Below are 12550 nucleotides of genomic sequence, written 5' to 3' on the forward strand. Positions count from 1 at the left end.
CGTGTGATTGCATGTCCATATCCAGCATGCCCAATATGTGTGAAGCTGTGCAGGGGCCTGGGCAGAACCCCCAGGGCTCAGATCTGCCTTTGCAGCAGGAGAGGCGAGGGGGCTGAGAGGCACTGGGAGAGCTCCATGTAGCAGGTGGAGTGGTCAATGCTGTGGTGGAGGCGTCTCCACTCCCCAGGCCTGCAGGGAGAGCCAGAGCCCAGCCGAGACCCCACAGGGGCACCTGCATCCTGCTCACCACTGCCTGCCTCCCCTGGGAAGCCTTCCTGGCCCCGTGTCCATTTTGTGTCTGTCCTGTGTTTATCCTGTGTGCTTCTAGTGTCCCTTTCTTATCTGTCCAGGGATGTACAGCCCTGCATGGGAGTGGGGGGGGGGGTGGCCAAGGACACAGGAAGTGCCTTCTGGGGGCCTGTGGGCCAGGCTAGAGTTGGCAGCTACCCCAGGAGGAAAGGACATTCTGAGGTCGGCGAGAAGCCTCCACTCCCCACTCCGGCTGCCACCCCCCCTCATCCCCAGCTTCAAAGGAGTAGGGAGCTGGGGGGTGGGGGGTGGGGTGGGGACTGAAACCTGCAGAGTCAGCTCCCTGCCACCTGGGAGTCCTCAGAGGGCAGAGCGGGCCATGGCACTGGGCTCACAGGCCCCCTCCCCGGCCAGTCTCCCCACTGACCAGGCTCCTCTGCTCCCTTCTGACTGTCCTCCCCCCGCAGACCAGCTTCTCCTTCAAACCTTCCCCTCAAACCAACTCCCTACTCTGACTGGGCAGGTCACAGGGGGCTGGGGGCTGGGCGGGGGCTTTGTCTGTCATCTGGCTACTCCTGCCTGGCCCTGGGCCCTGAGCAGGGAAGGGCTTGGGTTTCCTGACAGGGACCAGGTTTCTCAGAGGGAAAAGGAGGAAAGAAAAACAAAGAAAAGGAAGAAAAGGAGTGACTTGCTGCAGCTGGAGCCCAGCTGAGGGGCCGGGTGGGTGGAGGTGGGGTGCTGTGAGAGACTGAGTGTGAGGCTGTGGGGTAGTGTGGGGTCGGAAGGCCTGTGGTGAGGGTGTTGTAGGTTGGGGGAAGTTGTTCCTGACACGCTGTGATTGTGAGGCTGTGTGTAACTGTGTGTTGGAGTCACATGCGCCAGACAGCTATGAGTACACGTCTCAGGGCGAGGCTGTTCGACTTGAAGATTGTCTATACGTGTGAGGCTGTGTGGCTGAACGTGTGTAAATGTGCCTGAAACACAGTGACAGCTAGACTGTATGCATGAGACACTGTGTACTGGATGGGGTCTAAGTGTAGTTTTCAAACCACGGATGTGAGAAGGTGCCCAGAACTCCCTGTGTGTTCACACGTCCGAGCTGGACAGCGTGAAAGCATGTTAGGGGGAGTTTATGAAGCTCATGGAGTCCCCATCACAAGATGACACTCTGGATGTGCAGGCTTGCTCCTGGACGCCTGGGCATCCTGAGCTGCCCCTGTGGGGGTTCCTGAGATGCCCAAGTGACTGTGTCAGTGTGCGGCAGGGCATCCCTGGTCCTATGCATGGCCGGGTGTGCGTGTGCATGTGTGCGTGTGCCCCCGCTGGCCCAGGGTTTGTTTGTTTTCCTCCTAATTGGCTTGTTTTTCCATGTCCAGCCCACCAAACCGCATGTTTTTCCTCTCATCTCGCCAGCCCGCCTGGGCTGGAGCCCCCAGCACGCACAAGGCCTGCCCGCCGGCCCAGAGAGGAGGGGCTGGCTGCCCACACCCTGGACCAGGCCAGATCAGGCAGGGCGGGGTGACCCTTCCGCTCCAGCCCTGCCCATGCCCCACCCTCACTCCTCTGCCTGCCTGGCATTCAAGGCCCATGGCCTGTCTCAACCTTATCTTGTGACATCCATGCGAGAACCCCAACTTGCAGACTCCCAAATGCATCTCTCCTGCCTTCCACTCAAGATTCTCCTGGACGTCTTCCTCAACCACAGCTCTTTCCCACTCTTTCCTTCTCAGCCAAACAGAGCTACGGGGAATGTAATGCTGAACCAAGGGACGGTACGGAGTTTCTGTCTGGATCAAATAAAAAATGTTTCAAAACTGGACAAGGGACTGAATTATTAAAAATAATTTTAATCTCTTGTTTGTTTTAGCATCAACTCAGAGAATGCTATCAATAGTGTCTAGTAAACAAAAGGACTTATTAAAAGGACCACTGTGATCCTGCTCCCTAAAGTGTGTGTGTGGGTCCTTCATAGTCCCAAGTAGGAGAAGCCTCAGAGCTCTATTTATGAGTATCTGCCTGAGTGCAGGAAGGTGGATGAGGAAGGAGCAGTTCAGGAATCAGCCTGTTTGAGGAGACTGCCTTTTTTTTTTTAAAAAGAATTATTTATTTAATTTGCACCTTAACTGCCACACCACCTGCTGGCCCCCAAGACTGCTTTTTTTAGGTAAGAAATCACCCCCCTAGGAGGGATGGCCATGCTACAATCCTTTCTCCTTTATTTTCCTCCTGGAATTTTGGGCACACATGCACACACGCCTGGTCTAATTTTCAAGCCACCAGGTCCGCGACACAAAACATGATCAGTCATGTGACAGTCAGCACCTTAACCACTATGCCACCTCCTGGCCCTAAAGAGACTTTTAAGAGTATTGTTACAATCAGGTTTGCTAAGAAATAGATAAACATTTTACATGTTTAGGGTAAATATTAAGTAATTTTTAATGTGAATGATCCACAAATCAGAGGTAACCATGTCCTGTTCTCCGAGAGCTGACAAGAAGGATAATTTGATATCGAGTATTATCAAACCCAGTCACTTGTTACTAATATAAAGTGCCCGAAACGATACTGATTAATATCCCCCGTTCCTCTGACCAGGTCTTTACAAGGAAATAAGGTAATAAGAGATAAGTACCTGTTATTAATATGATAGCCAATTCAAGACTCCTCTCTGACAGGCAGGGCACCACACATAAAAGGTCTGGGCTCTGGTCACAGCAGGACAGCGGTGGGCATGTCTTGTGGATACAGACTACAGAAATTACTTCAAGACCTATTCTCTTTCAGTGACCCCTCAAAGAAGATGGGGTCATCATGAATGGGGACCCAGGATGACCAGAGCCCAGCTATCATTGCCAGCCTTATCCATCCTGAGTACTTTTGGGACCCGACCTAGAAGACAGGGTGTAGGTGATTGGTGCTGAGTTGGTGTCATCCTTTTTCCATGGCCCTAAGTAGCCTTTTTCCCCCTGAGTAAAGGCTCTGGACTAGAATGAGTGCTCCATTTCTTCTGGATGCAATGATAGGCCAGGGAAGATTCAGTTAGGTTGGCCCTGCATTTCTCAAGCTAGCCAACAGGGGTCACATCACCCTTGACTTGCAACTAAAATATTGTTTTGAATGCCATCTCTCCAGTTTAAACATATTTTTAAAAAGCCTTTTCCTTGAGGAAAGGCACATCCCCACCAAAATGTATTTTCACATATCTCTCAGCCCCACCGATGGGTCAAAGTTTTTATGGAGGACTCAGAGCCACGCTTTGGCCTAATATTGTACATGGCTGTCCACTCCAGTCTCCTGACAATAGGGCAAAGAAGGCCTGATCTTAGATCCTCTAAGCATCTGTTAGGTAGCTTCCAGGGAACAAAGAAACCATCTTTATTCAGACAATGAGGTGAATCACACCCAAATGGAATGAGGCCAGAGGAGCTTGAATCTTTGGCTCTGGAGAAGAGGCAGAACTGTCCTCAGAGTATTCACTCTGTTGGTGGGGGGTTTCTGGCAGAGATCCAGGTGCCTGCCCACCTGACCCTCAGCTATGCTGATGACATCATTCTGACTTCTTCAAACCCCTCTTCCAGATCACTCACCTGGTCTTCCCTCTACCTACTGATTCCCTCTTATCTTTTCTGAGACTCATTTCTCTCCATCAGCCCCTTATATGCTAATGGTCTTCAGGGCTCCATTCTGGGTCCTCTTCTCTCCTCATCCCATTGTTTCTCCCTTGGCCATCTCTCCCCGACCCCCTACCCCAACAATAAATTTAATGCTGACCACACCCTAAACCTCCATCTCTAGCTCTTCCCTGAGCCCCAGATCCTCACTCAAATCCATTGGCTTCTAGCCATCAACTCCCTTGGGTCCTCCAAGGACCCCAACCCAATATGTCTGTAGCAGATGTTCACGGAGCTGCAGATCCCTCACCCATACCACTTCTCACTGCTGGCTTCTGCAGTTATTTGCCTAAGAGCTTTCTTTGGCCACCAAGGCCTGCTTTGTCTGTTGGGGCATCAGGCCAAAAGTGCTGGGGAATTAAAGCATCTCCACCCCCACCCGAGGAGAATCTCTCAATCAATGATGGGTAGGAGTGAGTGTATAAACATCCCAGCTACCTCATTGCTCAGGCAGTTTAACTCTGAGGTGCATGTTCTGCATCTGCACCCAGAGTTCCCTCAGTGGTAACTCCAGGCAACAAGAAGAAATGTCTGAATGACTCACTATTGGCTGACTTAACTTCCTTCCTTCTGTGTCACTTTCCCTTATGGTGTTTCTGCCAACCACCAAATAAACTACCTGCATATGAATTTACATCTTGAGATGAGTCCTAGGGAGACCGACACTCAGGTGTTGTTCAAATAGGACACACTATCTTTTCCTTCTATTTCGCTCCCTGTTGCAGTGATTGGCACCTCCCTATGTCTTGACTCCTCCCACATTCTACTCTCTTGTCCTCCCCACCACCTTCAATCTACCACCAGTTCCTGGAGCTCCAATCACTCCCTCTCAACTTCCCCAACTTCATGCCCTGGTCCCAGGTCTTCACCATCTCGCTTGCATCCAGTAACAGTCTCCTTCATATCTTGGCTTTACTCCATGCAACCTGCCTCTTTTTACTGCAGAGACAGGAATCTTTGAAGAATATGACCAAGGGCCAGCCCCATAGCACAGTAGTTAATCCCTGTGTATAGGGAACCAGATCCTACATAGCTGACCATGGTTCATATCCTGGCCTTGGCAACTTGGAAAAACATGCCAGGCATGTGTGCATGCATGCCCCAAATTCTGACAGGATGCAGAAATGAAGGAAAAATTATTGCAATGTGACCATACCCTATTGGGGGTGCTTTCTCTCTCACACACACTCTCCTTCTCTCTCAGGCACCCTTTAGCAACTGAAAAAACAAGGAAGGAAGAAAGAAAAAGGAAGGAAGGAAAAAAGGAAGGAAGGGAGGGAGGGAGGGATGGAGGGAAGGAGGGAAGAAGGAAGGACTCCTTATGAGCCAGACTGTGCCACTCCCAGCTTTCAGGATCATGACCTACCCCTGCCTCATCCCCTCAGCAACCTCCCTCTATTTACACCAACCCAAGTGGCCTTTTCATGCCCCCTTAGCCTCTGAAGCCTACAGTCACACTCAGCTATCTGCCAGAAGTGGTGCCTCAGTATACCTTCCAAATCTTCCAAGTCTCCATGTGCCTCTACTCCAGGAAGTCTTCCTTCCCTGGGGCCTCCCAGAGTATCCATTCCTATACCCAAATAACCATATATCCCATTTCCTTCCTAAGGCCTTGCAGTCAGCCCCTGTGGGAGCAGACACAGTGAGGCCACCCCAGCTCAGAGCTATGACCTAGCATCACCAACCCCAGGTTCTGCAAGGGCCAGGCCTTGACAGCCTCCTCTGCCCATTTTGTCATAGAGAACAGGATTTCAGGATCACGAAGACCTCCATGGGGGTGGGATACATGGGCAAAACATCCAGGGGGCTGGACTTAGTGGGTAAGGTGGGGCTCAGAGGTCAAAAGGGCAGTTAGGGATAGGATCAGAGAGCAAAGTTCGGACAATGGCTCTCCCCACTCCCTGCTCCCAGTAGGAAGGGACATGATCTGGGCTCAGGGTCTGGGCCTCTAGGGAGGTAGGTGGTTGGGTGAAGGGTGGGGGCAACACTTACAGCCCACATGTAGCAGGACTTGGTGGTGCAGGTGCCAGGAGTCACGGTGGAAACAGGCATAGAGGCCGCTGTGGCCCAGTTCCAGGCCATGGAGCACGAGCTGAGAGCCGTTGAGCAGGTCAAGGGCCAGGTCTGTCCCATTTACCCGCCACGTCACTGCTGCATCCCAGTTTGCTGTCCCACACGGCAGCGTCACGTCTGAGCCCAGGCGCTCATACTGCACATGAGGTGCTTCTGTGGGAGGCAGGGAGGACACAGGGCAAAGTCACAGGTCACAGCCCTGCCCAGTACTCCCAGGTGAATGTGTGTGGACGAGAGCCCGTGAGGGTACACGTGAGCTGGGCAGAGGCCAGCAGAGGCTGTGCCTGGCTGCTGGAGTGTCTCAGGGAGAGGCGGGATGTGCAAACTTCCCTCTGACTGTGCAAGGGTACAGGAACGTGTGTCCCCATGTCTGTCTGTGTGTGTGAATGGTCGATCTTCTGTGAGACAGAGGGAGAGGGACAGTTGTATAGTCCTGGGATGAGGCAGTTCTCAGTGAAAACTCAGTTCACCCCCAGTCCCTGGGTCCTTTACAAAGTTTTCCTGACCCGCAAAACAACTGCCCTCTTGACACCAGCAGGCAGGCACTGAAGGGCTCGAGGGGTGGATTCCTTTCTCCCTCTGTCTCTACCTCTCTCCTCCATCCTTGTGTCTTTCTGTCCTGTGTCATCTCTCCCTCATCTCTTTTCCTGCCTCTCTCCTTCTCCCTGGCTCCCCATCTCCTACTCCAGCCATCCAGACTTGGGCAGCAGCAGGAGTAGGGCAGGAAGGGAGTAGAGGCAGGAAGGGAACCCGAGGGAACTCCTGGCAGCTGTCAACTTTGTGAGACAGGAATTGCCTAGGGCTGGGGAGGGAGGTGCTGGGACTGAGTGAGCACTCTGATCATCCCTTTCCTCCCCCAGGAGGGGCCTGTCAGAACCAAAAGCAAACCTCAGCCTGGCCTCGGCAACCCAGGCGTGATGGACTGAGCCCAGGAGACGGGAGATGGAGGGTGGAAGGGAGCACCTGTCCAGAGGCCGTGCTAGGTGGGGGAGGCAGCGGGACAGAGAAAGCCAGAGGCAGATCTCCCGGCAGAGGGGCAGGCATGAAGAGCCTGGGCGACTTGAATCTTAGGAGCCCCCACCCCCTTTCTCATCCTGCCCCCTGAGCCTGAAAGGACAGATGCTTTCCTAGTCCCAGCCAGATCTGTGGAGTGAGGGGGGCTGCGGGATCCCTCGTTAACACTCCCTCACATCTCCCCTCCAGAGAGCCACCCCGCTGAGTTGGGGGATTTTCAGAGGCAATTCCTGTTAACGAGCCAATTAAGCTGGGCCAGTGGCCTCTTAATTAGACTTGTTAACACCACCAGGACTTGGGGGAGGGAATCCCCCTCTGCAGTCAGCGGCCCTCCTCCCACTGCAGCCCCCTCCCCAGTACTGCTTTTCTCTGTGCTGGAACATCTGTCTCTGTTGGCTGCCTCTGTCCTCCTAGTGCCAGGGTCTCTCGGTGTCTTGGGGTCTCTCTCCCTGTTGCTCTGCCCCTCTCTGAGCCTCCCTGTCCCTGCTGGAGGAGAAGGAAGCAGGAAACCCAGCCAGCCCTGACCACTTGTCTGTGGGGCCTGGGACCAGCCGAACAGAGGATGAAGGGGCGGAAGGGCGGTGGCTGGGGGCCTTGGAGGCCACAGCTGTGAGGCTGGACCAGAGACTGAATGGGGGCCTCCCCCTGACCAGAGGCCCAGTGTCCAAGACTCAGACCACTGAGTCCCCTCCTAGTCGACCAGCTCCAGCCACTGAGCCCCCCTCCAGCCTCCCTTCCAAAAACCTGGAGCTTCCAGGAAACATGCCAAGCCCCCCTTTCTTCAACCCTTCCCCCCCCCAGCAGAGACTTTACATCCAGCTGCCTGAGGAGGAGGCTGAAAACTGACCGTTGGGGAGGGGGGCGTGGCCGTCACGGTCCCAGCGGCAACACATCAATACTGACCAACAGCAGCTCAGAGCTAACATGGACATAGCAAGGCCCTTTAACATCAGGGTGAGGGTGCAGGTAGAGCCACAAGGTGAGAAAACAGAGGTATCACTTTGCCACCATACCTTGTCCCCCTCATAAAGGAAATGGAAACACAACCTGACAATGACAACTCGAGGACGTAAAGGCAGGGTAGGAATGAAGACAATGACAACACAATGACAAATGACAACTACAGGCCACAGTACAGAGGGGCCAACATGACATGACAATCACATGGAGTCACAACTGCTACAGTACCACAACAGCAATACACACACAACCGTGCGACAGCTCCAAAGATGGCAGTGATTTAATCCTTTGTCTCTGGACAGCTCTCCTCCCGCCCCGTGGGTGCCCCTACTGATGTGCTGTCCATTTCAGAAATTAAATCAAGCAGCAGGGGGAGGACGGGGTTCTTGGCCCTGACGCGGTGACAAATGCTCCAAAGGAATCAGCTGTGAAAAGGTTGTTAGAAGCCAGGATGAGAGACAGAGACAGGATGAGGTCATGGATGTGGAGAACGCAGAGGGACAGAGCTGACGGCTCCCTCACACCTGCGCACACAGGCTCACATGGGGACCACATGCCGGAAACCGTCCCCCCGGCATCCTAAGCTATTTCACATTGCCACACACACAGGACAGGGATGGTCCCCACAAGTAGAAAAAGCAGCATACAGAGGACAGTTGTCCAGGAGGTCACAGTCACACAGGAGTTCACAGAGACACTGTTTCCATTTGAAGGATGGGAACACCCAATAAATTGTCATAGGCACACACAAAAAGGGCATGATCACCCAGAGGCATGGTTATACATGGGGACAGGATCTGACGCACAAGGTGCCAGTTAATGGGCACACAAACACACAAAGAGAAATAGAGACATACTATCGTACATGAGATCCAGTCTCAAACAGACTCAGCCCCACAAAGAGCATGGTCACACATAAACAATGCCACACTTGGGGCACAGCCCACAAGAATACAATCACACACGAAATGCAAACAAGGTCAAGCTCTTATGCACACAAGGACGCAGTCTCACACCCTCAGAGACATGGTCTGTGTCCAGGGTTTTGGTCACACACCGTTCTGTGTTTATACAGAGGTCGAGGCCACTGGCAGGCCCCAGCCAAGTCCTCTCCAGGTCACACAGAAGCCCCAACCCATTACCCTCTGAACCGATAGCCTTGGAAGTGGTAGAACTCAGTCACCAGGGAGCTCGGGAGGTTCACTGGAGGCGAGTTCTGGATTTACACCTTGTGCTGACATGGCCGCTCACGGTGCTGCCTTGAATGTGGCAGAGGATGGTGTTCAAGGTAAGGGGGTCCCTGTCTCCATGGCAGGGGTGCAGGTCCTTCCCTGTGGGAAGGACTAGGCCCTCACTGGACAAACAGGCAAGGGGAGGGCAGGGAGGCTGCCACTCAGCCTCTAAGCAATCTTTCCCTCCTCCAGCCATTCCAGCTGACTGACCTGCCCTTCTTGGCGCCACAGCCCTCTCCCACTGGCCACCCTGCCAGTCCCCCCATCTTCTTCTCAGTCCACCATCTCTGCCCCTATAATCCTTGTAGAATAAGGCTGAGGGTAGAAAGTGGCCAGCAGTCTTGGTCACTGCCTGCTATCCAACTGCACCCCCACAAATCACTAGGAGATCCTGTTTCACCCGGCTATTGGAGGGAGGCCCTACCCCCTAACTCCTTCTAACTCCCATCCCACCTGCCTGTACCCTGCACTCAACTGAGCGAGCAGAAGAATAGATCATTTCAAGGCAAAGACACCGTTAGCACATGAGGTATGTCGGCACATGACCGTCCAAGTCGAATGTAGAAGACTGCCTATGAGACTCCAAGGGTCACCCTGGATTGCAGTGACATATGATACATGTCCCTCTGGGTGCTCACATGTGACAATTGCTACGTGTGCCAGTGTAAGCCCTGGGTAGTGTCCAGCATGCAGCTGTGCTAAGGAGGATTCACGCCCAGCTCTGGGAGGGTCGGCAGGCAGCTCTCCGAGCACTCACCCTGTGGACTGTGTCTCTGAGTGTAAACCACGGCGGCCGCAGCAGCAAGCACAGCACAGCAGGCCCACGGGACAGGAGCAGCCATCTGTGGGGAGAAATGGTGGGGGGAGGGCAGCATCAGTCCAGGCAGGAACCTCCTGGAGTACCCCGTTCTCAGGCAAAACTGGGAAATCCCAGCCTTAAGGTCAGGGCTCCTTGACCCCAATGCCCTTCTTAATGGGGCTCAGGATCCTCTTTCAAGCAATAGAAATGAGATTATTGGCATCTGTAGGCAAAGGTTTGCTAAGATGGTAGAAGGCAACCTACAGTGGTTTGTTGTTCGATTAAAAGGAAAGAGTAATAATAATAATAGCTCTACTGGTAAGGTTGGCTAATTAGCTGTAACATCACAAACTGAAAGGGTAATGTTTTAACTTAAGTGGCGGTCTGTACTTCTACAAACTACCTTGAATAGGAAGCCCCTTGCTGTGTTTCTGGGGAGAGAACCTGAACTCTGGATGCCCAGAAGCCCTCTGGATCTATCCTCTGTCCTTACCTGCCCTGCCGTGAGCCCTGCCACCAGGTTCGGGAAACTCTGAGCAGCAGGGTCCCAGGGCAGTGGGTGACCCTGATCAACGTGGCTTTGCTTTATTGTACACCAATGATCAAGAGAAAACGTCAGGGAACTCAGCCCATGCTTCCCCCAAGCTGCATGCCCGTAGGGGCCTGAGACTCGCAGGCCAGCACACGTGCATCAGTGGTGCACCATGCGGGTATGCAAAGCACACTCGGGGCAGGTCCCCAGACGCCAAGAGGGACCTAGTGTCCCTCCCCACTTCCTGATGTCCTGCTTCCTGGGATAGCTCTAACCCTTCAACCCCCACCCCAGCACCTGCTCACACCTGACAGCAGGGAAGTATTTCCTACAGAGCAGACCCCAAATATGGCAACACCCCTCACGCCCCAATCTGAAGAGGGAGAGGACTGTCAACCACAAACAATTAAGAGATTCAGAGAGACACAAAGGATATGACCAGACACTCAGCCAGTGGCACTACTCAAAACGACCCAACAGAATCCCAAAGAAACAGCTCCACACATAGTGGGAGACACTAGAGACTGGCAGCGTGACCATCAATCAGACAAAGCCAGAGAAATAGGTAGATATGACCAGATGAGCAGCCTGGGAAATGGTCAGACACCATTACACAAGACACAACCAAAGGACCTGCCAGGAACACTGCAAGACTCAGCCAGACCCCAGCAGACAAACTGCCAGAAGAGCAAGGAGCACAGGCAGAGAACCATCAGAGCCAGAGAGCCAGAGACACTGTCAGAAACAGTGCCAGAGAAACTGTCTGACACACAATCAGAGAAATACCAGAGGAAGTGATAGACACACACAGGCATACACCCAGAAAAACAGCCAGAGCCACAGCCAGATGCTCAGTCAGGAAGTATCCACACCACTAAAAACACTGCCAGACACACTGCCAGACACACAGTCAGACGCACTGCCAGAGACACAGCCAAAGACACCGTCAGAAATATTGCCAGAGAAACAGCCAGACACACACCAGAAAAACTGACAGAGACACATTGCCAGATACACCCAGAGAAAGTGCCAGAGACACACAGCCAGAGGTGGTGCAGTCACAGCTCTCGCAGAGGAGACAAATGTGGGTCTCAGCCTGTAGCAGTGTGGTGGGGATGGAGATCAGACTTCTCCTTTTACAGGAGAGAGCTTCTCATGCCCTTGGCTGCTCTCAACCCTCCCCAGGAAAGCCCCTCACCTGAACCTGCTACCCCTCCCAGCCCAGCTACAGGTGCTTAAACTGCCCCTCCCTGGCACAGCTCACCTGTCTATGCCCTGTGCGACCCCAGCGGCCCTTCTCACATCTCTGATTCCACGGGCCTTAGCTACTACTTGGCCTGGCTCCTTCTGATCCCCAGCCACTCCCCCATCTTCAGCTGCTCCTCAGGCCCAGGAGGTAAGACAATGGTGAAAAGCACAGTCAGAAAGTGGTGGGGCCCGGAAATGAACCCAGGACTGTCTGAATTCAGAGGTCATGCTGGAGAAAGAGAAGACAGAGGCTGGAGGCCTGCCTGGTTCCCCACCTCAGTTCTTGCAGTAACCCTCAGACCTTCCCCCTCCATCCTTGCCATCTGTCTATACGTTTCTTCTCTCAGCCAGGAAGATCCTCTGCCTCAGTGCCAGGTCCTCTGCCCCCCACATGGAAGCAGGAACCAGGGCTTGGGCATGTAGCCAAGCAGGCCGAGTGGTCCAGGGTTGGATCAGAGGACAGGAGTGTCAGGGGAAGAAGAGGAACAGAAAGGTTCTCTGCTCCCAGCCTCTTCCTGGTCCCAGTTAGGTATAAACAGGGTGGGGGTGGGGATAAGATGGCCAGGCATGCTACAAATACAACCCCCCCACACAGGCATGTGTACACACACACACACACACACACATACACGCTCACTTGGGCCCTGCAGGGGGAGGGGTGGCTTCTTCATCAAAGTCGCCTCCATCCGCCCGATGAGTTACTGTAAGGGCCGGGCCCTGGGCCAACGGGGCTGCAGCCACGGGAGACCGGGGCGGCTGAGGGGAGAGG

General features: G+C 53.6%; 1 protein-coding gene across 2 annotated transcripts in view; it reads right to left on the bottom strand.

Moving 5' to 3' along the window:
• CNTFR (ciliary neurotrophic factor receptor) overlaps positions 1–12550 on the bottom strand; it is a 40678-nt gene that overhangs the window by 8350 nt on the left and 19778 nt on the right. For both annotated transcript variants that reach the window (XM_006143132.3, XM_006143131.2), the window contains exons 3-4: positions 9960–10044; positions 5916–6149 (exon numbers count right to left, since the gene is read on the bottom strand). In XM_006143132.3, the coding sequence (XP_006143194.1) occupies positions 5916–6149; positions 9960–10044 (319 nt within the window). The remainder of the gene's footprint in view (positions 1–5915; positions 6150–9959; positions 10045–12550) is intronic.

Source organism: Tupaia chinensis, unplaced genomic scaffold (assembly GCF_000334495.1).
Source record: "Tupaia chinensis unplaced genomic scaffold, TupChi_1.0 Scaffold000093_1, whole genome shotgun sequence".
NCBI lineage: Eukaryota > Metazoa > Chordata > Mammalia > Scandentia > Tupaiidae > Tupaia > Tupaia belangeri.